The sequence below is a fragment of the Dryobates pubescens genome, chromosome Z (genome assembly GCF_014839835.1).
Source record: "Dryobates pubescens isolate bDryPub1 chromosome Z, bDryPub1.pri, whole genome shotgun sequence".
In the NCBI taxonomy this organism is placed as follows: domain Eukaryota; kingdom Metazoa; phylum Chordata; class Aves; order Piciformes; family Picidae; genus Dryobates; species Dryobates pubescens.
This window is the reverse complement of record NC_071657.1, coordinates 84,850,459-84,874,901: the sequence shown is the minus strand read 5'-3', so window position 1 is coordinate 84,874,901 and position 24,443 is coordinate 84,850,459. Positions and strand designations below refer to the sequence as shown.

The 24,443-nt window shown below is 41.7% G+C and overlaps 1 protein-coding gene across 11 annotated transcripts in view; it reads right to left on the bottom strand.

The window, feature by feature from the left end:
- CELF4 (CUGBP Elav-like family member 4) overlaps positions 1 to 24,443 on the bottom strand; it is an 813,218-nt gene that overhangs the window by 2,655 nt on the left and 786,120 nt on the right. For all 11 annotated transcript variants that reach the window (XM_054178999.1, XM_054179000.1, XM_054179002.1 and 8 more), the window contains exon 12: positions 23,054 to 23,220. In XM_054178999.1, coding sequence (XP_054034974.1) covers positions 23,093 to 23,220 — 128 coding nt within the window. In that variant the 3' untranslated portion in view covers positions 23,054 to 23,092. The remainder of the gene's footprint in view (positions 1 to 23,053; positions 23,221 to 24,443) is intronic.

Genomic DNA, 24,443 nt, shown 5'->3' with positions numbered 1-24,443 from the left:
TTTTTATATATATATATATATATTTATATATAGTGTGGAAAAGGGGAAAGGTGGGGAGAGAAAATATATATGAAAATAATAATAATTTAAAAAAAAAAAAAGTTACAAACACAGCATCAGTCAAAAAGATCTAATGGAAATACTTGCCATTAAACTATAGATAATGAAACAAGAAGGAGAGCAAAACAAACTTACTGAACAGAAAGAGAAGAAACAAAGGAATAAGAAAAGAAATGAAGAAAAAGGAAAAAAAGTATGGAGAAAGGCCTAGCCAGAGACACACGGTTAAAACACACACTTAAATGTAGACACACGGTCAACAGTGAACAGTAACAGAACGTTATGCAGCAGCTGTTGAGAGGAGCATGCACTGAATGAATGAGCGCAGACACAGATTGGTTTGCAAAGTCTGGAAAATAAATAAATAAATAAATAAATAAATACATTTGCTGCCAACCAGAATGCTTTTGTTAGCACCAGCATTTCCCACACCACCCCCAGCATCCTGGGCTTCACTGGATGGCTAGCCAAAGACCTCTAGGAGCCTTTCCATTTCCTTGGATGGACTCTTGAGCAGGTACTGCTCTAATTTGATCACATCTCAAGTTTAAAATTGTGGAGCAGTAATAGACCGAGAGCTACTTTGGCTGCTGAGAACAATAAAAATAAAATGAAATGAAATAAAATGAAATGAAATTAAAATAAAACCCAAAAGCAACTATTGCCAGTTGCTGCATGTCCATTTAGTGGGTCACATAATGGTGGGCTCTGAAACACAGCAATGCTGGTATGGTGTGGGAAGCAGACTTGTCAGAGAACTCAGATGATATGATGGTCCCTAAATCAGCATCGGTAAGAGAAGGACATTTACTCCTTTAGTGTTTGGCTCTGGCCTGAATTTGAAAAAATAATGGAAAAAGCTGAGAGAGAAAGAGAAAAAAAAAGAGAAAAGAGAAAGAGAAAGAAAAAGAGAAAGAGAAAGAGAGAAAGAGAAAGAGAAAGAGAGAAAGAGAAAGAGAAAAAGAGAGAAAAAGAAAAAGAAAGAGAGAAAGGGAGAAAGATAAAAAGAAAGGGAAAGGGAAAGGGAAAGGGAAAGGGAAAGGGAAAGGGAAAGGGAAAGGGAAAGGGGAAGGGGAAGGGGACGGGGAAGGGGACGGGGAGGGGGAGGGGGACGGGGAAGGGAAGGGAAGGGAAGGGAAGGGAAGAGAAGAGAAGAGAAGAGAAGAGAAGGGAAGAGAAGAGAAGAGAAGAGAAAAGAGAAGAGAAGAGAAGAGAAGAGAAGAGAAGAGAAGAGAAGAGAAGAGAAGAGAAGAGAAGAGAAGAGAAGAGAAGAGAAGAGAAGAGAAGAGAAGAGAAGAGAAAAGAGAAGAGAAGAGAAGAGAAGAGAAGAGAAGAGAAGAGAAGAGAAGAGAAGAGAAGAGAAGAGAAGAGAAGAGAAGAGAAGAGAAGAGAAGAGAAGAGAAGAGAAGAGAAGAGAAGAGAAGAGAAGAGAAGAGAAGAGAAGAGAAGAGAAGGGGAGGGGAGGGGAGGGGAGGGTCGGAGAGGAGAGGAGAGGAGAGGAGAGGAGAGGAGAGGAGAGGAGAGGAGAGGAGAGGAGAGGAGAGGAGAGAGGGGAGGGGAGGGTCGGGTCGGGGAGGGTCGGAGGGGAGAGGGGAGGGGAGGGGAGAGGGGAGGGGAGGGGAGAGGGGAGAGGAGGGGAGGGGAGAGGAGGGGAGGGGAGGGGAGGGGAGAGGAGAGGAGGGGAGGGGAGGGGAGGGGAGGGGAGGGGAGGGGAGAGGAGGGGAGGGGAGGGGAGGGGAGAGGAGAGGAGAGGAGAGGAGAGGAGAGGAGAGGAGAGGAGAGGAGAGGAGAGGAGAGGAGAGGAGAGGAGAGGAGAGGAGAGGAGAGGAGAGGAGAGGAGAGGAGAGGAGAGGAGAGGAGAGGAGAGGAGAGGAGAGGAGAGGAGAGGAGAGGAGAGGAGAGGAGAGGAGAGGAGAGGAGAGGAGAGGAGAGGAGAGGAGAGGAGAGGAGAGGAGAGGAGAGGAGAGGAGAGGAGAGGAGAGGAGAGGAGAGGAGAGGAGAGGAGGAAAAAATAAAGAGAAAGAAAACCCAAAGAAATTAAAATAAAAAATAAACAAATAAAAATTAAACTTTCAGGGGGTGGTTGCTACAACCTCCAGAAACACCCTGTTCTTTTCCTATAAAGTGAAATATCCCTTTATTGGCCAATGTAGTTTTGCCTCAGTAAACACCAAAATTTGCTGCACAGAATGGTACACTTGCCTCAGTCAGCAGCTCTGCACCCTGTTCATCAGGTATTGCCTTTCTGTCCCCCTGGCAGAGTCATATCTTTCCTCCCAGCCTATTTCTGAAAAGTCATTGTGCACGACTGAATTTTCACCTTGCGTTTGAGTGTCATAAGAATATCGTTGGCATTTCTCATCCTGAAGCCATCATGCATGCTGACTTCTTTTTCTGCCTTTTCTTTTTTCTTTTTTTTTTTACTGTTTCTGTATTTTTTTCTGAGCTGAAACACACTTTCTGACTATAACAGTTATGCTCAGCTGACAAGAGATGATGCTGAACTAAGCCCCTGATCTAAGCACTGGCTTCAACTCCACACTTCTCTCACAGCTGGCTCCTGTCTTCATTGGACCCAACTCCTTCTTGATGGCCTGGCCCCAATGCCCTGCCCTTTAATGAGCTGGAAGTGTCAACCTGAGCTTCCTGGAGTTTGAGTGAAGGCACTAGACTAGTAACCCCTGAGGCAGATGCAAGATCTGAGTCTACAGTTTTTTCACAATCCAAAAAGGAGAAAACCTGTCATTTTGAAGACGGCCCAGGGTAGATCTGTTGTTGCTTGTGTTCCTAGGAAGGACAAGTAACACCAGTAGTACAGGTCGAGGCTGTGCATGAGGAAGAGTAAAAGGGCTTTAGCATCCCTCTTACCCCTCAGGGCTTTCTGAGTATGTCATACAAGAAGATAAAGAGCAGGTTGGGGAGAAAGAATAGCTGGCAGCATCATCATAGCAAGACCTAGCTCGCTCTTTACCTCAGCCGTGCCAGCAGTATAGGTTAGGCTTGATGAGGAAAAGGGACAACAAGCTTTGTTTGGAGTATGGAGGCAGCAGGAATAGGAGAGATCTGGTGGAGAAGATTGCATCCTGCTCTATTTCTGAGAAGTGAAAACAACACATGTGTTTTCTGGGGTTGGAGTATGGGATAGCACCTATGGCAGGGCCAGGAGTGGCAGTACCATGGGCACTATCTATACACATGGATGCTAGCCTTAGGCAGCTCTCAATCTGAGGAGAGGTTCTCAGACATAACCTTGATGGGCATAAACATTTTTCCTTATGGGTGAAGTGGAAAGGATTGTGTTGGTCTTCCAGTGACCACTGGCTTTGAAGCAGGTACTACCATCCCTCTGCCTCTCTTTCACACACACCCTCAGACACTGGGTGTAACACATACACACACAAACATACAGATAGGGGAAGGGTTAAGACTTGCTGAGGCTAAAATAACAACAGCCGTAATACGTGGTCATCCTGTCTGTCTAAACTGGGTCTGTATTTCAAACATTAAGTGAAACTGTCCTAAAGCATGAGCCTAGAGCACCTTCCAAGTCAGGAGAGAAAAGACATTTTGATGGTCTCTAGGTACAGATTCTGCCTACACAGCTGGGATGAACCTGAGTTTAGGTGAGATTTGTAATTAACAGTAATATATATAGCTTTGTTGAGCGAGTTAGAGGAAAACAGACTTACAAATGCACAAGCCCTTTTTCAGGTCAGATAGATTTTCCCTTTGAAAGGCTAGAGAGGCAAACATCTTCGTTGACTAGACAGAGGAGTGAGATACCTATCTGATGAGAACTGCTTCATCAGCAGCATGAAATTGAGAGGCAAGTTAGGCATCTGTGTTAGCTAGGCTGGACAACAGCCAAACTCATACGTTTAAGAAAAGCAATTCACTTTGCTGGGAGTGGTTATAAACTTTGGATATTGCTGAAGTAAATTTGTGAGTAAAAATGTTAAGGTTATGAAGACAAGCATATACACCCTAGTGCAGAAGTGGTGCCTTGAAGAGAAAGAAAAAGCTTACTTTCTGAGAAGTTAGGGTCTGTGCAAAAGGACAGATTATGCAATGAATCTTTGCTACAGGCAACACTGACCAAGAGCTTGCTCTACAGAGTGAACCATAGGCAAATATGTCTGGTTAGACACCAATATTTCTCCAGTTACTTCTTTGAAATACCCAAGGAGCCTGAATCTGCTCTCTTTGAAAACTAGATAAACAGCTTAAAGACCTAATGATGGAATTCAGGATGCAGACATCTCCACTTGAGCAAATTACTGTATGTTGGTTTTTGTGGAGACAGACAGGGCTTGTATGTCTCAATTCACTTGTCCTAAAGGGATTGTTGCAGGTGAGACCGTGAACCATGGCCAGAAGAAACCTACATCTCTTCTGTGGTTATAATGAGGGACTTTGTTGACTAGGTGTGAACAGTGTAGGTCTAAAACATCAGGGGAGGTGGATTTTGGTCAAAATCTTGGTTAGAGCAAACATGACTTTAGTAATCTGTGCTGTCAGTATGTTAGTCCTAACACTACAAACACCATTGTCACAGGAAAGCTTTTAGCAACAGCTTCTGACCAGACTATAGGGACCAGCTCTGTGCTGTGGGAGACATTCATTGCCAATATTTAAGCTGAAGCAAGATTTACTTACCCAGAAATCTTTGTCTTGAATTTTTCCCATCCACTCAGCTGAAGAGTTAATTTACCCTAAACACTGTAGCACCCATGGAGGTGAAAAGAGCAATGATTCTGCTTAGCTAAGATATGAATAGGATATGGAGCTGTGTCTTTTACTCCTCAAAGCCTAAAAAGTAAATCTAAGGCTACTCAATAAGTCATTAAGGCCAAGTGAGCAACCCATGAAAAGCTTTTCTCTGGCTTCTTTCTTTCTGTTTCCATATGAGTAACTTCATGCATGGTTGATCTAGGACATTTAATGGTAATCTGTTCACATTTTCTATCCCTACTTTCTACACACACAGCTAAAAATCAGTGATGTCCCTTTGAACTAATTACAATTTTTCAACTCTTCATCTGTATTTCTTTTGCTCTACATAGACCTGAATCATTGCTGAGACCTGACAGCCATAGACATGAGGCTTTGGAGATAGACTGGGCTCTACCTCCAAGAGCACTGGATCATCTTCCAAGGATGGATTTACCAAGGACCAAGAAGAGGATGATGAGGCAGCTTCGGTCCTATTTACACCACCAGCCTGGGGGATAGTTACAGCCTTAATCCAGATCTCTGATCAAAAGGAAGGATTTGGCCTTGTCTCTTGCTGGTAAATTGCTCCAGCTTCAGTGGGAGAAAGATCACTACTCTTGTTAGTGTGACAAAATCGAGCTGTTACATGATCAAGATTTGTGCTCATCTGTATAATAAACTTTAGAAGCAAGAAAAGGACAAGCCTTTCCCAAAGACTTTACAGGTGCAGGTGATCTGTAAAAGTAGACAGCTCATGCACTCTGTAACATTCACCATATAGTCTAGGGACTGCTAGGCTTGTGCACCATCTTGCACATACCTCTCAGATCATATATCTGCTATCAGTGTACGAATGTTTCTGCTAAGCTTGCAAATGCAACCAGCTACAGGTGCAAGATTCTGTGTCTTTGCAGGGCCATACAGTTGGTCCAACACTGTCTGCATTGGAGTGGGCTAGCTTTTCTGTGCTGTCTTAGAGGCAAGGAACCTCTCCCCAAAGGAGCTCAAAGATTGCCACTTCTTCCAGCAACAAATGGGCAACTTCCTGAGTTCACACCTAAGCTTCTGATCATGCCTGAACATTGCTCATGTGCATGTTACATATCTAGTCTTCTTTACCACTATGCAAGACACATTAGTCTCTGTTTACACAAGCATGCAGATGTGTGTGTTTGTGAGCCCTTTAAAACTACAGTCAGGATCCTGTCCTTCCACCTTGTGGAGCATGTGCCTAAGCACCCCTACAGCAAGGCAGTAGAGATATTTTTTCCTGCAGGTGACAGATCTTTACAGTTATTGCCTCTGAGGCTGATCAATATTATTAAAATTCCAACCTGTGTTTTTCTCCCTTGCCTTTCTTCTTGTTTCTATAGCAATTTCTCTCCCTGTTTTATACCTCTGCACCAAATTTCTTGCAATGCAAGATGGCTCTTCTTTCCCTCTGCATCAGCGTGCCTCTCTACCATACACTGATACCAACCTTCACACATTTCCCCTCCCCCAACTCCTGCCTGTACTACCTGGAAGAGGTGGAGGAAACACATCTCCAGAATGGGCTCCATCCCTGTGACAACAATTGCTAAGGCTTCATGAGTTCAAGATCAGAAGCCCGAATTTTTGTGAGGGAGAAGGGTAGTGCAGTGAAGGGGACTTTGCCTCCATACTGGAATTACATAAAGCCCAATCATTTACACTAGAAATCAGCGCAATTACCTGGACTACTGGAGTGCTGGTTTAAAGAAAAATGAAATTAAGAGAAAAAAAGAGAGAAAAGGAAATTAAAAGGGAAAAGGAAAGGAAAGAGGAAAGGAAAGGAAAGGTTCGGAAAGGAAAGGTTCGGTAAGGAAAGGTTTGGAAAGGAAAGGCAAGGCAAGGGAAGGTTTTGAAAGGAAAGGAAAGGTTTGGAAAGGAAAGGAACGGTTCAGAAAGGAAAGGTTCGGAAAGGAAAGGAAAGGTTCGGAAAGGAAAGGTTTGGAACGGAAAGGAAAGGTTCGGAAAGAAAAGATTTGGAAAGGAAAGGAAAGGTTTGGAAAGGAAAGGAAAGGAAAGGTTCAGAAAGGAAAGGTTCAGAAAGGAAAGGTTCGGTAAGGAAAGGTTTGGAAAGGAAAGGCAAGGAAAGGAAAGGTTTGGAAAGGAAAGGTTTGGAAAGGAAAGGCAAGGAAAGGAAAGGTTTGGAAAGGAAAGGTTTGGAAAGAAAAGGAAAGAAAAGGAAAGAAAAGAAAAGAAAAGAGAAGAAAAGAAAAGAGAAGAAAAGAAAAGAAGAAAAGAAAAGAAAAGAAAAGAAAAGAAAAGAAAAGAAAAGAAAAGAAAAGAAAAGAAAAGAAAAGAAAAGAAAAGAAAAGAAAAGAAAAGAAAAGAGAAAAGAAAAGAAAAGAAAAGAAAAGAAAGAAAAGAAAAACTTTCCCCCCAGATGCTTCAGTTCTAACATCCAAATGTTAAAAAGGAGACAGTACATATGAATCTTTATATATATGAATATGCACACAAACATATCATACATATGTATACATACAGAAGTACTATATATACATACATATAAACAGAGACAATTACATAAATACAGACAGAGAAGCTAATGTGATCTAACAGGGAGATGAGAGTCCAGCATTTCAAATGCTAATGTTTTCTGTGTTGTTGTGGTGGGGGTTTTTTGTTGTTTTGTTGTTTTGTTTTTTTTCTTTCCCAAAGATGCTTGATGATCCTGCCTCATTCTTCCCATTTATAAATTAAAGATGATGACAAAAATTTGCTCTTAAATTGTAATGCCTGTCTTTCAAATAATCGTGTGACTTACTTGCTGTACAGTGGTTTTACGAGGGTTGTTCTCATTTAACTATGCTACATTAAGAGCTGGTCGGAAAATGGCAATTATTTTCAAGGCAAAAATTGTCATTATTTTGGCTTTCTTTCCTATGAATATTTTAGCTAAAAAAAACAAAACAAATCTGGGGTGGGGAAGATGGCCAGAGGAATAGAATAATTTTCATCCTTTTTTTTTTTTTTAAATCAGTCTAAAAACTACTCCATTTTTAACAGGAATTTACTATTTTGAAGACAAACATTTTTAATGAGACAGTTTGGGGTTTTGTGCTGTTGGCATTTCTTTTTTTAATCTACTAGAATGAAAATTTGCTGTGGAAACATCTAGTTTGGTCAAAATGTCACATTTTTGGTCACTTCCTCCTCCCCCAGACAGTTTGATGAAAGAATGTCAAGCAGCAATAGCTGTGTCGCCTCTGATTTATCTATTTTTCTAGAGCCATTAGTCTCAAGCAGCGGATGAAAAAACACCACAATGGAGCAGCTGCTCCAGAAGAAGCTGGCCTGGATGGTCAGAAAATGTCACTGGTTCCCTGTGCAGTTGTTCCTTTTCTTCAGCCTGTACCCAAACAGTGACAGAAGCAGTGGTCACAATGTGATGGGGATCACAGAGTGCTGTAGACACCAGACAGTGGTGTGGGAAGAGGAAGAGCTGGGCTGGGGATGCAGGGTGGGTTGCTGCAGGAGGGAGTTCTGGTCCACTGGGCACGAGGGTTATGACAGGGAGCAATGAATTAGGGATGAGCAGTCACCACCAATGCCTTCAGAAACATCCAGTATTTACTTGCTCATACAAACACAGCCATAGCTTCCTATTTTGTCAGATGTGCTTTACCAAGGAAGAGCTTCGCAAGCAAAGCTCAGTACAATAAACTCAGGTAATTTCGGGGAATGGGGTGGTAGTGATGGCAAAGGTCAAACATGTTACATAACTACTTTTCCAGCAAAGCCTGCAAACCTCTTCCATTCCTGATGGCCAGGTAAGTGTGTCCTGTGCCCTCCGGAGCATTTGTCCTGCCTCATACAGATTACTCACTCCTACTTCTGCTGGTGATGAACATTAGGTGGAGAGGAAATTAAGCTGTATGGTAGCTACTTTTGCACAGATAATGAAGGGTTCATTATTACAAGAGGGCCTCAAGGATTTTGCCATCTCCTGAGCATTGTACCAACAGTTTAATTAAAAAAATGTATAAGGTAGAGAACCAAGTCTAACTGAGAAGCTGTGAGCAAGCCTCTGTGCCCAGTATCCTCTGGTTCTGCTTCCCCTTCCCGCCCCGCCCCGCCCCAGTAGATTGACTAAACCTTACCAAAAATGCTTTCCTCTTCCTGAACATTGTACAGAGATGTTACGTTCTTCCTTTGCCTTAGCAGACAAGAACACCTCCTAGGATAATTTCAAGACCTCAAATCAAACCCATGAATCTTAGCAGGTAGGGTTGTGTTGCCTGTGATCTCCAAATAGGTTGCCTGATCCACCCTAATGCTTTTTGTGGGTTTCTATACAGCAAAGGAGATGGCAGCTCTCCTCCCAGCTAAAATGCCTAGCAGAGGTGTCCAGTGACTTCCCCAAGCCTGGTCCTGTGAGTAGCAGGAGGCAAGGCTGGATTAAGGAGCTACCTGGCCTTGTCAGATTTGGGGCGGCTGGGGCACCATGTACCCCATGATCATGCAAGACCTTGTGGATGCAGCACATGCACAGTGTTGCTGCCCTGTGTGTCAGGACTTGTACATTGCAGCATGTCCCTGTGTGAAGCCTTGCACTTGAGGGTTGCCTGTGATATAAAGTGGGACTGTTCCCCTATGCTAAGAGTTCACCTTCCTTTGCCAATCCTGTTCAGCACCTCACCCAGCCTCTGTAACCCTCTAAATCAGAATGTAGTCAGAAACACATGCTCCCAGCTTGCAACACTCAATTACTCCTGAATTTTTTTATTTTTTTTTTTTCCTGCAGCTTCAAATTACCTTCAAGGTGCACAGTGCAATTAGCTAAAAATGTTTCCTGCTTCGTTTTAATTGCACTAAAACTCTAATGTACCTCCAGTGAGGAGCAGTAAGGTGGAAATAGGTGCCCCAAATATTTCAAACTTATTAAAGCCCAGGATTACTTAATAAGCTTCCATAGTTCTATAAATTATAAAAGGTTTTTAATGTTTTTGTTAAAAAATCCCCACCCTGCTGAAACCATTTTTGTAGGATGTTTCTGAAACAAGATACTTCACTGAGGAGATAATAGCTCATTCTAAATTTGAGAAAGGCAAGGACTCCTCCATATATTTGGAGAGGTTTCCATCTGAGGAATTCACAGCCTTTGGCAAATTTTAGTATCTCAGAATTTGATTCTGAAACACTTATGTGTGTGACTTATGTATGTGATTCATTTCACTGCTATGGATGAGTTATTTATATGATTCTAATTTTGAGCTGGATCACATTTTTGCTCAAAGCCTTTCTTGGTGGGAAATGTAAGTGATCAGTCAAACATTTTGATTGCTTAAAAATAATCAAAACTTTTTGTCTGAGAATTTAAAAAGAAATCCAAACCAAACCAGTATTTTTTGAAAGCACTGAAAAAAACCAATGTGCTGGTTTTTTTTCATTCTTATGATGGTTGGCTCACAAGATTATTCAATGTACTTTGAAAAACTATCAAAAATAAAATCCAAATGCCATTTACATTCAGTAAAGAATCTGATCAGCCTCAGAACTCTGGGTTCTTGGTTCATTGCCACCTTGACAGCCTATGCTTGTGAAGCCTGTCTCCTTGTGCCTGCAGTTGTGCTGGATGGGCATGCTCCAGCCCCTGATCACACAGATGAGTCCCAATGCTGGAGCCCATCAGCCAAGCTTTACTTGATAACTCATTTTATTCTAAACCAACCTGCTCACCTTAAAAGACTGAGGCAGCAGGTCACTGCTGGTCTAGCTGACTTTAAACACGTCAGGAAGCTGTCACACAAGCTGTTTGGAAGCCAGAAATGAGATGTTGGGGGACACACTGAGTATCTGGAAATGGAAACCCTGCCAAATGATCTTGCTGCAGATAAAAGTTGAATTGTGGCTGTGACCATAAGCTGTGGAGGGTTGCCTGATGCCTGGCCTCTGTCTTAGTTTTATAATTTCATTCCCTGATTTTAATGTAATAGAGGTCATTGGTTTGAGATTTTGAAAAATACTGCAGTCACCTGAGGTCCTGAAATTTTGTCAAAGGACCTCAAAAAAACCCCCAAAACCTGCAGAAAAGAGAAACACATATTTCTAAGACTATAATCTATATAATGAAATTTGATTTGCTTATTTTGTTTTTGGTTACATTTTTAGCATCAATATGACAAAAAACATTGCAAGAGGTGACCATGAATTGACTTTGACAGTGACACTGACTGATGTGTTTAGAGAAGCTATCCTGAAGGCTTCAACAGTTCTCAATTTTCTTCCCTTTTCTAGTCCTCAGCTTCCAGATGCACTTACCAACTTCAGCAGCAATCAGGGCTGGCATGTTACAGAGATGTGTTTAGGTGAGATGCAAGAGATTGTTTCACATGAGACATCAGTGAGATGTCAGATGAAGCTTTCTTCATTGAAATGAATTCAGCAAGATTATCCACCAGTTTCATACAAATGACAGTCCCATGTTAGCCTAAGCTTTTAGGCTCCTCCGTGTTCCTAAGGGCTAGGGATTTACATGAGTGAGGAGTAGTGGTGGAGTAGAGGTGGAATTGAGAGCATGTCTTGCCCACTTCCATGGATGTGAATAAAGCCTGATATTGGTAGTAGAGTCCTTGGCAAATATCAGAAAGATGCCACCAATCTTTGCAACTTTCTCTCCCTCTCCTGCACTCTCCAGGATAAGAGCAAGCTTTGACCATCTCTGGAGCAGCTTTTGTTAGTGATTCTTACATAACTCTATGGGAAACTGAAGGTGCTCAGCCTCTTGCCAAAGGACATATGGGCATAAATAAAAAAGAATAAAAAATGTCCCCAAACCCAAGGAAAAAACCACCAAACCACAAACAGCTCCTTGCTGCTGGTGCACAAGTCCATTGACTTGCTTTCTCTGAATCAGAGCTCCAGAAAGGCAGATACTGACTCCTCCTTCCCCAGGGGAACACAAGAGACAGATTAAAGGGAAGGGGGAAAAAAGTAATTTCATAGGAAGTCTGCCCTGAACAAGAAAAGGTTCTTGACACCAACAAACTAATCAACGTTGAAAGCTTATGAGGTCAAGGTTTTCCTTATCCTTCATCATTTTTTTTTTCTGACTTCTTGAGATTTGAGTGCTGTCCAGGCTAGCCTATAAATATAAAAGCCTTTCTTGCTTTCCTCTGGAGCACACCAAAGACCTGTGGGAAGAAGTTAAAACTAAACAAAACTAAGGCAGCTCACAAAAACCCCAGCTTGCCCAGCCAGTCTTCAGTGCTGACCACAAATTGCTTAAGTCAAGCCCAAGAAGTTTGCCTCTGCTCAGTGGGAAATGGGAAAGGCATCTCTCCTGCCTAAGATAAAGCCCTCTGTATTCAGTGTTTCATGTGAAGAGTTATGGCCAGGAATACGAATGCCAAACAACCAGCCAAGCTGGCAATGGGGTGCGAACTATGCCTGAAGGAAGCAGACTAAGACTATTAGGGTTGAGCTCTAAACCTGCGGGCTGTCTGGAGTGTCTCAGCTCCAGTGTCTCCTTCTCTATGCTCCATGAAATCTTGTCTTGTTCCTTCCCACTAGCCTGAAGCCAAATAACAAGTATTTATACACCCTCTTGGTATGGAGGGAAAATGGAGCGGATCTGGGAATATCTGTGACTGGTGTTGCACTGGAAATGTCAGGGGCCGTTGTTCTAAGACATTTCCCATGCTCTGTGCACTGCAGCACAGGGAGTTTTAGGCAGCAGTCATGGCAAAGGCAAGACTGATCCCTCCATCCTTCCTATCTTTCGGCTTTCTGCTGTGCTCTATGCTCCTTTAGTGCTCTATTTGGTTGAAAAGGGTAAAAGAAAAATGCCCCATTCCCTACCAAGTTCTGACAAAAAGGAATCATAGCTGCAGCATAATCTTCTCTGATGGATTCTGCTTCAGCAAAATGAAATTAAGATTTCTGCAAACAAGCCCAAATTCTGTGGTACGAGTAGAACAAATGACATCTGATAATTGCTAACTCCTTTTGCTTATTCTTTGCTCTGTTCACCCCATCAGTCTCTCCAGATTATATTTTCAGCTGAGTTTAATGAACGTCATTTATTAAACTAACACCAGGGTTCTGCTCTGGCCTCAGACAGATGTGCCTGCTAATATGAATCATTTTGTTCAATTGGATTATTCTGATGGAGAGTGGATCCCCGCCACTCTGAGGAGAACAAACAAATGGGGAACAGCTCGCCTCCAGTTGTGACCAGCCGCTCGCATTCATTAGGAGGCAGCTCTAGGCTCTGCAGGCAGCTTGGCAGGGTAGTGTCCCTACTGCTCCCATCAGCCAGTGTTTCTGCTCCTTTCCATTTCCTCCTCATGAATACAGAGAGACCAGATCTCACCGTGGCCCTGAGTGTGGCTTGTTGGAGGGAGGTGAGAATCACTGCTACCTTTCCTATGTTTACCAAGTGCATGGGCTAGGGGATTCACTTTCTCCTTTGTCAAAAGGAATGGTCCTTATCTGAAAGCAAACAGACCTCTCTAACTGCTTATTCTTCTCTTCCCAGTGTGCTGTGTCTGATTTCCTTTACATTGACACCTGAGAAAATGTAGACTAGTTATTTGCTATTGATCCTTCTTTACTCTGATCTTTGCCAATTATTTGGGCAAAGGGACAGGGATGATATGCTTTTAAAGCCTTGCATTGATCAGAGGAAAGAGATAAAATCTATCTGAAATCTCCCAGAGAGAGATCTTCTCAGTCTATCATTTGGGATTTTAGTTCTGAAAATTTTGGGTCAATCTGTGTAATATGTTGTGTTCAGGCACCAGACATCTATCTATCTGTCTGTCTCAACACAAATCCTACCTTCTGTCTACCATAAAACTCCTAGTATGGTGACATTGCCACTTCTCACATTGACAGAACACACTGAGCACACATAACTTGGGGAAAAATTACAGAGGCAATTTGAAAGATCAGAAGAGAAGCAGCAGAAGATTTCTGTTCCCTGAGCGTTAAGTGACCAAATCCCACCACACGTGTTTAGCTGGCACAAATCACTATTGCTCCATTAAATCTTCCCCCACCACCCGCCTTCTTCCAGGTGAAAGGCAGGCTCAGCACTTCTCCAGATATATTTGATCCTCTGGACAACTCTTTCTAAGACATTTCTGTGGGAAGACATAAGCTTCATTTTAATTCTATGCAGCATCCCAGAGATACTTCCAGGAATCACTGGTAGGTACCAGAAGCCAGACTGTCAGGAACTGGAGTTGTGGTGACAGAGGAAAGACCTCAAAGACTACCACGGTGTCAGCCCATATGCATTTGCTAACAGACTTAGTGTGCTCCTCCAGAAAGCCATTTTGTGAGAAGTAAATTCCTACACACAGGTTTAAATTTAGGAGTGTTTCTCCAGGAAAGAGGTCTTCCTTTACTCCAGATAATATCTGCACACTTTCCTCTAAACTGTATTACACTGGACTTCATGGGAAACAGGAAAAATACCAATAGGAATTCCTAGTTGGGATTTTTTTTTCTAACAAGGTCTGTACAGTCTGCACCAAATAATCCCTTGTAAGCTAAGAATAGAGGACAGAGAACCCTCAAATACACTTGCTTCTGACAGCACTGCATCTCTTAAGAACGGACATGTAGCAGCTCAGTTTCCTAAAGCATTTGTTGGCTTGCCTGCCTGGCTCCCTTTCCCAGTGCCCAGTCTGACATGGTGGAACAATGTGTGTTATGCAAGGAGAATGCACAGAGGAAAATAAAGAGCATGGAAGCATTCACTTTTCACAAGAGATGAGATGCAGCCTCTGCTGATGAGTGGAGATGCTTCAAAAGACAAGAAAAACAGAATTTTACCCAGCAAAGACAAACCTGTATCTAACTGCAAAGTCCATGGGTTTCACAGCCCAGTCATATCCAAATCCTCAGAAATCAAGGTAATGAAAACTATCTTTTTTTGCAACAAACTGCTTTAAAGGCAGATATTTTATTGCAGTTCCTTAACCTGACAACCAGACCCCTGATTCACAGCAGACCCAAATCAACCAAAGGTTATTAGTTGGCTTCAAGGACTGGGCCTCATAAAGCTGGAACTCTTAGAGGTAAATCAGTGCTGTGAACATTTCAGACTTACTCTCCTCTGCACACAATGGAAACTTCAGACAGACCAGCTGTTGGATCTGTACTATGTATAGGAAAAAGGTGATATCTGAGGAAGCGAGGAAGGAGAATATCTCTCTCAGTAATGGGAGAAGTCTGCTTTCTAATAAAGATCACTTGGTTGCACAACTGTAGCTTTCCAGGGACTCAAGAGGATTTCTTCTGTTTGCAAGTTGTTATTGTATTATAAAGAGATTTTTATAATAAGCTCTAGGGATGTGTTTGGAGATAGGCATGTTCCTTCCTTAGTCTCTCTCTAAAAAGACCAGAGTGGCCTGAATTGCATCTCCATATAGAATTGCAAAGAACTGCAACAGCTCTGCCAGGAAACCATTTAGAGTAACAAAAGTAGTAGTGGGCCTGTATCTTTGGCTACCATATATCCGTGTCACTCTGACTTCATAGGACCTAGTGGTTGGTGCTGCCTGAGAATTTTGCCTGATCATGGTTATGGCTAGCGCCATCACAGACAGAGCACTGAGTTGTCATTTACTATGCTTTGTTGGGAAACGACTGCTGTTCTCCTTTCCCCTCCAGCTCAGCCTTCTACCCAATTTTGAAAAGGTTGGATGAAGCTCAGCTAGGTGGAAAAATGAACCATTTGAAATAAAAGATGTCTTTTCTCTAACTGCTGTTACAGGGCAGGATGAAAGACACCTAAGAAATCGGGTTTGCACTGTAAACCTTCAATTCTCTGATACAACTGAATCAAACTCTTCAGAGATCAGAGTTTTGATGTTCACTTGTTTCTGGCCAAAGTTACCTTACCATGAATTATTCAAACATGCAATTATTGCATTTGCTATATCACTGAGTATAACTGTGGGAATGAGAAACAATGTTCTAGTGCAGCTGATTGTATATGCCTTCCAAACCATAAGGACATCAATTTAAGGTGCTCACATTGACGGAGCACTCTGCAATCTCTTATTAAGATTCTTGCCAACTCCTGTAGCAGTTTTCCCCTGCAGAGTAAATTTCATGAAGTTTTTTAGACTCCTTTTTCTTTACATCTACACTGTAAGTGCCAAATACTACCCCACACAACTTCAATGTTCTGCCATAGCTCTCTAAGGTCAGTGGCAAACCATATCAGATAATTTTCAGCCTACTGATCAATGTTACACAAGTGACCTGGGTTCTGTGAGCCATATAGTGGAGCTGATTTGTAACTTTGACTATACTGGAAGTTCACAGTTTCCTGCTTTAACCATCTCCACTAGTTCACTTGCCCTTAGGGCCTTTGGCCTGTACTGGCCGTAATATCTTTATCTGGACAAAAAAGCATGTTTATGATGTTGATGTTTTCTTTTGACTAGACATACCTACCACTCTTCAAGAACACAAAACATAGGCCCATAAAGTCCTATACTTTATGGTCTTATACACTGAGTTTTGAACAACTTGCCCTGTGCTCTCTCCCCAGGTACTTGCATTTGCAAATTGAAAGCATGATTCATTCCTGTCTACTTATTAGTGGGCACTGCTGTCCCCAGTGCTAAGTATCAAAAGATTTTGCTGACATGTCACTTATTTGAAAGTCCTGTAGGAAAATGACCACAACTATTTTTAAACCTGATCTTGAATTTTCACTGTGTGTTTTCCCCCTTTCTCGTTCTCTTTGTACCTATTTTGTTTACAAAGGGTTGTGTTCTGTCAGTGTTTGCTGCTGCTGGAATAAACATTCTGCCATTGGTGTCTCCTGTGTTTTTCCAGATCTTGAGCACTCATTTAAAATCACAGTTGCTTCAAAAGTATACTCTTTTCTTACATTTTCCAGTTTTTCTTCAAGTTGCAGTCCCTGGTGATGGATGAACCTAGTAAAATTTCCTTCAAAGGCTAGTGTTTTCAGTTTACTGCAGCTGCCCATTAACTAATGAAATCAAAGCTCACACCATTTAGGTCAGAAAGGCTCTAAATTTGACCTGCTCAGGTAATTTGCATTGCATGATCCATATGTGATCATGTAGTAATCCTGTTGGTCAAGTGGCTGAATATAACATTAACATCTTCCAGTCAACTCAAGGGCTTTTATGGACTTCTTGTTGGAAGCCTTCAAAGATGGCACACCTATATCAAGCTCCTGGTCTTTTCACAGTAGGGACAATTTAGCAGGCTCTTCACTGCCTGAGTCTTTGGGAAAATTCCTTACAAGCTTCTGAAAGTTGACTTTAGAGCATCAGTACAAACACCATCACATTGTGATGAGAAATAGGAGGCTGCTTTTGCATGTATTATTTAATTGTGAAGTAATTGCATTATGATTTTTTTTTTTTTTAATGGGGACATGGGTTTTAATGAAGGATTCATTCTTTGAACTGAAGGAAAGTGTTACAGTATTGCATTGTGCTGGTCTATCACTCTCATGATGAATAGTGCAGATCTGTTAGTGACCTACGTGGACTCATTTAGATGCGAACACAGCAATACCCCTGAAAAGCTGCCCTGCTCTGAGGAAGAACAAGTTCCAAATATTGCTGAATGGAATTCAGTCTTGGAGCAGTAATTACTGATTGTAATTTTGGAGTACATGCAATAATTAATTATTGTGGTTTTCCATCAGTGCATTATATTGTGTGCCAATCTTAGAATAACTACAATAATTAGCAAATGGGATTTTTGCATGCTCTGGTGTGGAAACTGCATTTTACAGAACAGAGATGAGAATTTTACCACAATAAAGTTATTAGTAATTTAAATGGGCAGACAGGTTAAAATTTTGTTGCCAGAAAAGAAATGGGCTTCCTTGTCAGTTTTGCAAACACCTTCAGTAGCTCTGTTTCAGCCTTCCCAATAATAGCCATTTCCAATATCTCATGTACAAGCACAACAGCACAAAGTTTGGGTTACAAACACAGTGAGGGACGTTTAATTTAATCACAGTTGTCAGTGGAAATTAAAAGCAAAAGTAATCCAAAGGAAAAACAAAGCAAAACAGAACAAAAGAAAATTGGCTGAGCTGATGTTTTCCCAGTACCTAAACAGACTTTTCCAAATGAAGTTGTGCTGATTTTGTTCTCTCATTCATTCTTTATTCACTCATATTAAATCTTGTGCTGGAGCACTGTTTTGATGTAATTACACTAGTGCAAATTTCCATAATGTTAAGCAAGTCCTAAATGATCTAAATGATGACTAAAGGAGGGAAGCAACAATAATCAGCTCAGGAAGAGGAATTGGTTAGTATGATTGTAGGAGACGTAACTACAAGAAATGGAATTAGATCCTGATAGAGAATATTTAGTCTGAATCTCAACATCAACAGCCTAATAGACAACAGTGAAATCAATGCAACTCCAGAATAGCCTCTTACTGGAGATAATACAAACCTATCTGCCAGGCATGAGCAACTGTTCTGCTAAACAATAAAAGCAATCAAAAAATCAGTGAAAAATACATTTTCTTGAGACTTTATTTTGAAGTGATCTGAAATGACAAGAGCCAGACAGAAATTTTCCAGTGATAACTTGTTTATGGTCATTTGGAATTTTGCTGATTGTTTTACTTCAGGCTGATAATGCCTGTTTTCTTTATGATTTCTGGACACAGAAAAAAAGAAAATGCAAAGGTTATCAAATTGGTAACCTGTGCATTCCAATGGAAAAAAAAATTCCCCTGGGAAGAAATATCACCCATTTCAGCCAGCTGCAACAACAAAAACACCTCACACCTTCTACAATAAACCACACATCAGCATATGCTCAAGAAGCTGTGAAGGTGGACCCCAGCATCTTTTTTTCCCTTGCATTTGAACTTTGGCCTCTGTTATTTTCCCTTGCATTTTGGAGGGGCAGGCTTCCTGGACAATACATTTCTATAATCTTTTGCCACTACTCTTAGAAGCACAGCTTGTAAAAAACCATCTTACTGTTGACCATTTCCACCCCCCCACTCTTCTGCTTCACCTTCACTTCACTCTGTCTCATTCACACTCACCTTGTCTCACTCAGTTTCATGCCAGTCAGTGCTCCAAATTAGTTCCGCCCAAACATCCCTCCATCTCTAGCTTTAAATTAAACCTCAACTGCAGAATATCTATCTGAGGCAGCAAATAACACTTTGCTAATGCCCATTGCAGTTACTGCAATGAAACCACAGAAGGGGAATAAGCAGCATTTTCGCTACTCTTCTGTACTGTGTCTATTATTGATCTATCAGCTGGCTGATTCTGTGCTGCTAAGTACTTCATAGTAGAAGACCTATGAATGATGGGGTTTTCTAGGCAATATTCTCCTATAATAACTACTACTGACATCATGGCTGGGACACTGGGACCCTAGCTTTGAGACCAAATGCCAAGGGCTGGGGAATCATGCTGATTGCTTCTGCTGCTACTGGGAGGATCAGAGGAAGTCCTCTTTCTGCCTGTCCCTGCAGTCCTCCAAGGTGTTGGCCATGCAAGGGGCTCACATGCACACCTGGGCACAGCAGGTTGTACCTGCAACTTTGCCATATGACAAGGTACTTAAGGGCTCCTAGGAATGGCTGCCCAAGGAAGCTATGGATTTCAAGATTGGTGGGGTTTTTTTCCATTATTTTGTGCATTTACTATCGGATGCCTCTGAATCTTTGCTTCCTACTTCTGAGGCAAGATTTGTAATAGAATATATTGATTCTGGCAAGTTGAGTTGCCTCAAATGATCTTTCCCTTTTGCTTTCTCCCTGCCTTTTTTGCCCTTTCTCTCTCTCTCTCTCTTTTTTTTTTTTTCCTGCAAGCATCTCTTTAATTATTAAAAAAAAAAATAAAATAGCAGAGGCAACCACATTGGAAACAATTTTCCATGTGAATCTTTCAGGACTTTGCTTGCCAGAGCTTGTCCTATCTGCTACATCACAGAGCCCCTTCCAGTGTCTGACAGCAACTTCAGAGCACTTGCAACGGAAAGAAATCACTGTGGCTTAAACTACTTGTGTCCCAGAAGAGAGATTTATAAGTTGTTTTAAAAGTACATCCAGAATTAAAATTGACAGAAGATCTTTCTTTCTTGGTTAGGAAAAAATGCACTGGTGGATCATATCAAACTGGGTGCTGCCTGTGGTTTTTGTTGGCAGCTTCTTATTTCTGGTGTTCAATAAACCAAAGCTTTTCCTTAGAAAAATCCCAGTTAATAGGTTTGTTGATCATTGCCTTGAAGCACATGAGCAATTGCCATGATGTGAATATGGTTATGCATATTCTTCAAATTGGAGTTAAGGATCCTGAAGAGCTGTGACCAAAGTAAAATTAGACGGAAAACAGGAGTAATGGTGTTTGTGCCAGTTAAGGGAGTTGTCTGCTCTCTGGCTTTGCAATAGCTATTCATGCCATACTCGTGGGACTTGATGGTTTCTATCCTACAGATTTTAGGGAGCTTCTTCTTGTTGCAGTAAATACACTGTCTACTGAGTGAGCAAATGGGAGACTTTGAGTGGTATTCTGGAGGCCAACAGGAAGTTGCACATCAAACAGGCCATGACTGTAAAAAGATATTGTGCTGAACCAAGAACAACTGACTTATCTCTGCATAAGACTTATCACCAAGACATTAACCCTCGCTGCTCACTGCTATTGTACAGCCCTGGTGTGAATCTGACTTGTAGCCATCATGACTAAAAATCCTCTGTCTGTTTCTAGAGTGCTGGTATGAATGTTATGAAGCCATTTTTATTTTCTGGGCATCCTTGCAGTCACTAAGTGTCCTCTCCAGCTGAGCCTTGCAAGCAATTCCTTGCACTAGATCAAATCCTTCCCTGGGATATGCTCCTTCAGTAGCCTCCTGAGGTCGTATGCCTTTGGCCATTCTCTTTTGTTAGGTGAAAAAATGACACAGAGAATGTTTTTCCTGGAGAACTCTCCTGCATTTTCACCTCCTGCAGTTGAGTAACTGAAGGGGGAGTCTACAAGAGAATAAGGATCTCTGAACTTGCATTTACTCCATTTTGATAGGGACTGCCTGAACCTCTGTTAAAGATTCCTGTAGAGGATAGAAGTGACCTCCTAGTAACAACTGAAATGATTTCACTGGGCAGCAGAGCACTAAAGTCAACATAAAAGCCAGGAAGGCTAAAGGACTTCCTATTTAGAAGCAACAATTCAAGACTTCTCCTGATTTGCAGAAACAAAGGAAAGAAAAAAAAAATGCTTTGAGAGAGATGGAATTTTATTGCCATTTTGCCAGCTGATCCCTTTGTATACAATTTACTGGGGGTAAACCCACTAAAGACAAATTTAAGTCCTGTTACCGAGTAATCTTTTTTATAGGAAACATGATGAGACCTCAACATCAATCACCCTGACCATGAAAAGGTAGAGAGAATTTCATAATGATCTGTGATAATGAAAACACCATAGACTCATACAGGTGAATATTTAACAACACAGGTGTCTACTGCTCTGCACTTACTTGCTGTTACCATATAAAACAAGCACATCCCCAGTGATCACAGGTATGCTACAATATAAAGCTATTGCTTGGTACCAAATTAGGAATACACTTGTGTTCCTCAATCCCTTGTAGGTGTTGTTGAAAATCTCCCTGACGAGACAGTCTCTGCTTTGACACAATTGCAATCATGTATCTCCTACTCTCCCCCAGAAAAATCTGCAGTAAAAATGCCAAGGTGATGAAGGAAAAACATTTAGTTATGGGAACATATTTTGGTTTCAAGATTCCAAAGGGCCTTGCCATAAACAAGGAAAACAAAATAGGTATTTGAGAAGGGAAAATGCATTTACAGTTATCTTCATACAGTCACATTTAAGGGAGAGTCTAAACTGTGAAGGCTGTGTCTTGCACATGTACCTACTACATTTATTGCAAAATTTCTTTATCTGCTTCACATTGTCTTCAGTGCAGCACCTCTTTCAAAGACATTCTGATCACATTCCTTAATTCTCAGTGGAAAGGATACTGCTTCGAAGACCAGAACGATACATTTTTCAAAGGTATTAGAGATGCCAGTGAAAAATTAGAACATTTCATAGTTCTTTGGGAAGGCTGAAGATAGGGATTTCCTGACTGTATCTTGGATGGGTCAAAAAAAGAAAAAATAAAAGGCCAGAATCAAAATCACTGACTTATAGACAGTTTAGCTATAATGGCCTAGAAGGGTCACCAAACCCATATCCTTGTCACAAATTAGGGAGAGTGAAACTACATTTTGCAGCTTGGGTCACCATGGGTTCCCAATGTTTATTGGGAAATCTCTGGTGTGGGACTGTTTTAACAGAGACACTTTCTGTCTCTGTAACAAACATATAGGGGTTTATATTTCTGTTTCTCAAAGAATTACCTAATGGAAAAGCCAGCTGCTGGTGGGAAGTGTTTCCATTTTTTGAAACACGTCCATTTTTTTATTAGTGATAGTCTGGATTCCAGTGAAACAGGCTGCTGCTTCTGACATTTTTAAACTGTTACAGGTACTAGAAGTTCTCTTAAGCATGAGGCTGGCTCCTTTCCAACAACACAAAGTACATGCATCTAAAAATGAGACCCATGTTCAGATTTGTCTAGGTCCTCACTCAAGTAAAGCTTCCTTGTTTTGGATGGGTTTTATCTACACACAGACATTAGCAGTAACTGAGCAAGAAGTGAGCATGGATCACTGTATTAATTTCTTAGGCTTGGGAAGAAGGAAATTAGGTGTTATTTAGTTGTCAGGGAGACATATTTACATAAAGTTATTATGCTGGAATGAAATTGGATACAGACTATACTGCATGAAGAATGAATAATGCTTTGAAACATTTGCAAGACAGAGCTATTGAGGCAGACACTGTCCCAGTTCAGTCACCTGGGATTAAACTGCAGCCCAGTCCCATGTCTTTATTGCAGATTTTCTTCAGCCACCAGTAATGGTCTCTTTAGCTGAGTAAGGGGAGTCAGGACAATTGCTCTCTCTCTTCTGGTGACTAGGAAGGCTTTCTACAGATGCAGGATGCCTTTAGGGTGGGGAACATGGCTCATCCCTCATTAAGCATCCTTCCACCTCTTTTTCTAAAGAGACGCACAGACAAACAGTTCCTGGCTTATATGTGAGTGTGTATTTGTGCAGTATGGCTCTAGCCAGAGGCCTAAGGGAAAAAGGCAGAAACTAGAGAGTCACAGAGCTGAGTCTCTTTGATGGTCTATAACACAAAGAGAGGCTATAACCACAGTTGACACTTCCTTCCCCATGCAGTTACCTGTGCTAGTGCTTTGTATCCAGTGGTTCCTACAACTCTTCAGTAGGGACGATTGGCATCCTTTGGCCTCTTCAGCTGCACCTTCAGCCTCTTCATGCCAATCTGAAAGCCATTCATAGCCTGGATAGCAGCTTGAGCACTGGCAGGATTGTCAAAACTCACAAAACCTGTCAAAACATGAGGCAAGGCAGGGGGCTTAATGAGCTGAAGGGGGCCAAGACGACTGAGAATGAACATAGGGAAAGGGCTGAGGGTTGTGGGAAGGAGGGGTTGAGCAGGAAGGAGGGAGGCAGATGGGTGGGAGAGTGAGAAGAGGATGGTTGCCAATGGGGGCCAAAGGGTAGGAGGGGTTGCTACAGATCAGTGTCCCAGGACACAGTAAGTGGTCTGAGTGACAGTTTGAACACAAAATGATGTGAAGTATGGGGATCCAAATGTCGGTGCCTCAGTATCAGCACACACAAGGTTTGGGTCATCTTTGAGCTGGGTGTCTACAGGTGTAATGCATGGTCACAAGACACTGTGTCTTGCTCCTTTTTCTTCCATCATGACTAGCTTAAATCTCTACACCCTCCTTCACTTCCTAGCATAATCTTTTCTCTGCCTTCCAATATTCACAGTGAAGGCAACCTGATATACTTACTACTATTTCCTTATTATGGCAATAAAAGTAAAATGTGAATTTAATAAGTTCTCCATTATGGTATTCATTGGCATAAATAGTTTGATTGTTGGCTACTTAAGCAATATGAGGAGCTTTATTAACTGGCAATTTTTATAGACTTTATGTTGACTCTGCAGTTGAGAAAGATGAACACTAGTATTTCCCTAACATGTTTTCCATAAGTAGCTTCATACCTTGCCAGCAAATCATCCAGTCAGCCATGGAGTGTGTCGAGCAGTACAAACACCTCTAGTTACTGAATATTTTATCTACAGGCCACCTAAAATTACATTCTTTGTCTCACAGGAAGACCTGCTCTCTAGGGATCAGAGTAGCCAAGCTAGACTAGAACCACACAGGATGAAATGTATGTAATGCATTCAGCTTTGTGGATAGTTTTTGGTGTGAGTTGTTTGTTTGTTTCTATTTTTTAAATTTTATTTTTATGTTTGCTCCAGGAAAAGGCCTCATTTGGCCAGTGTGTATGAGTTTAGCTGGAGTGACCATGGGTCTGAGATATTAGTGAGGCAGGGGGCCATCACACTGTGTTAAGAATTGCCTGTGCTACCTTTGCCAGAAATGTCACTGTGTGCCAACAAAATTTCTGTGCACAAACCCTCGTTAAGACTAGCCTGGGATATCCTGCACTCCAGACAAAGCCATCTGTTTTCCCACCCCTGCAATGCTCTGGCAGCACAAATCAACCCTAGGAACCAAGTGTCTCTC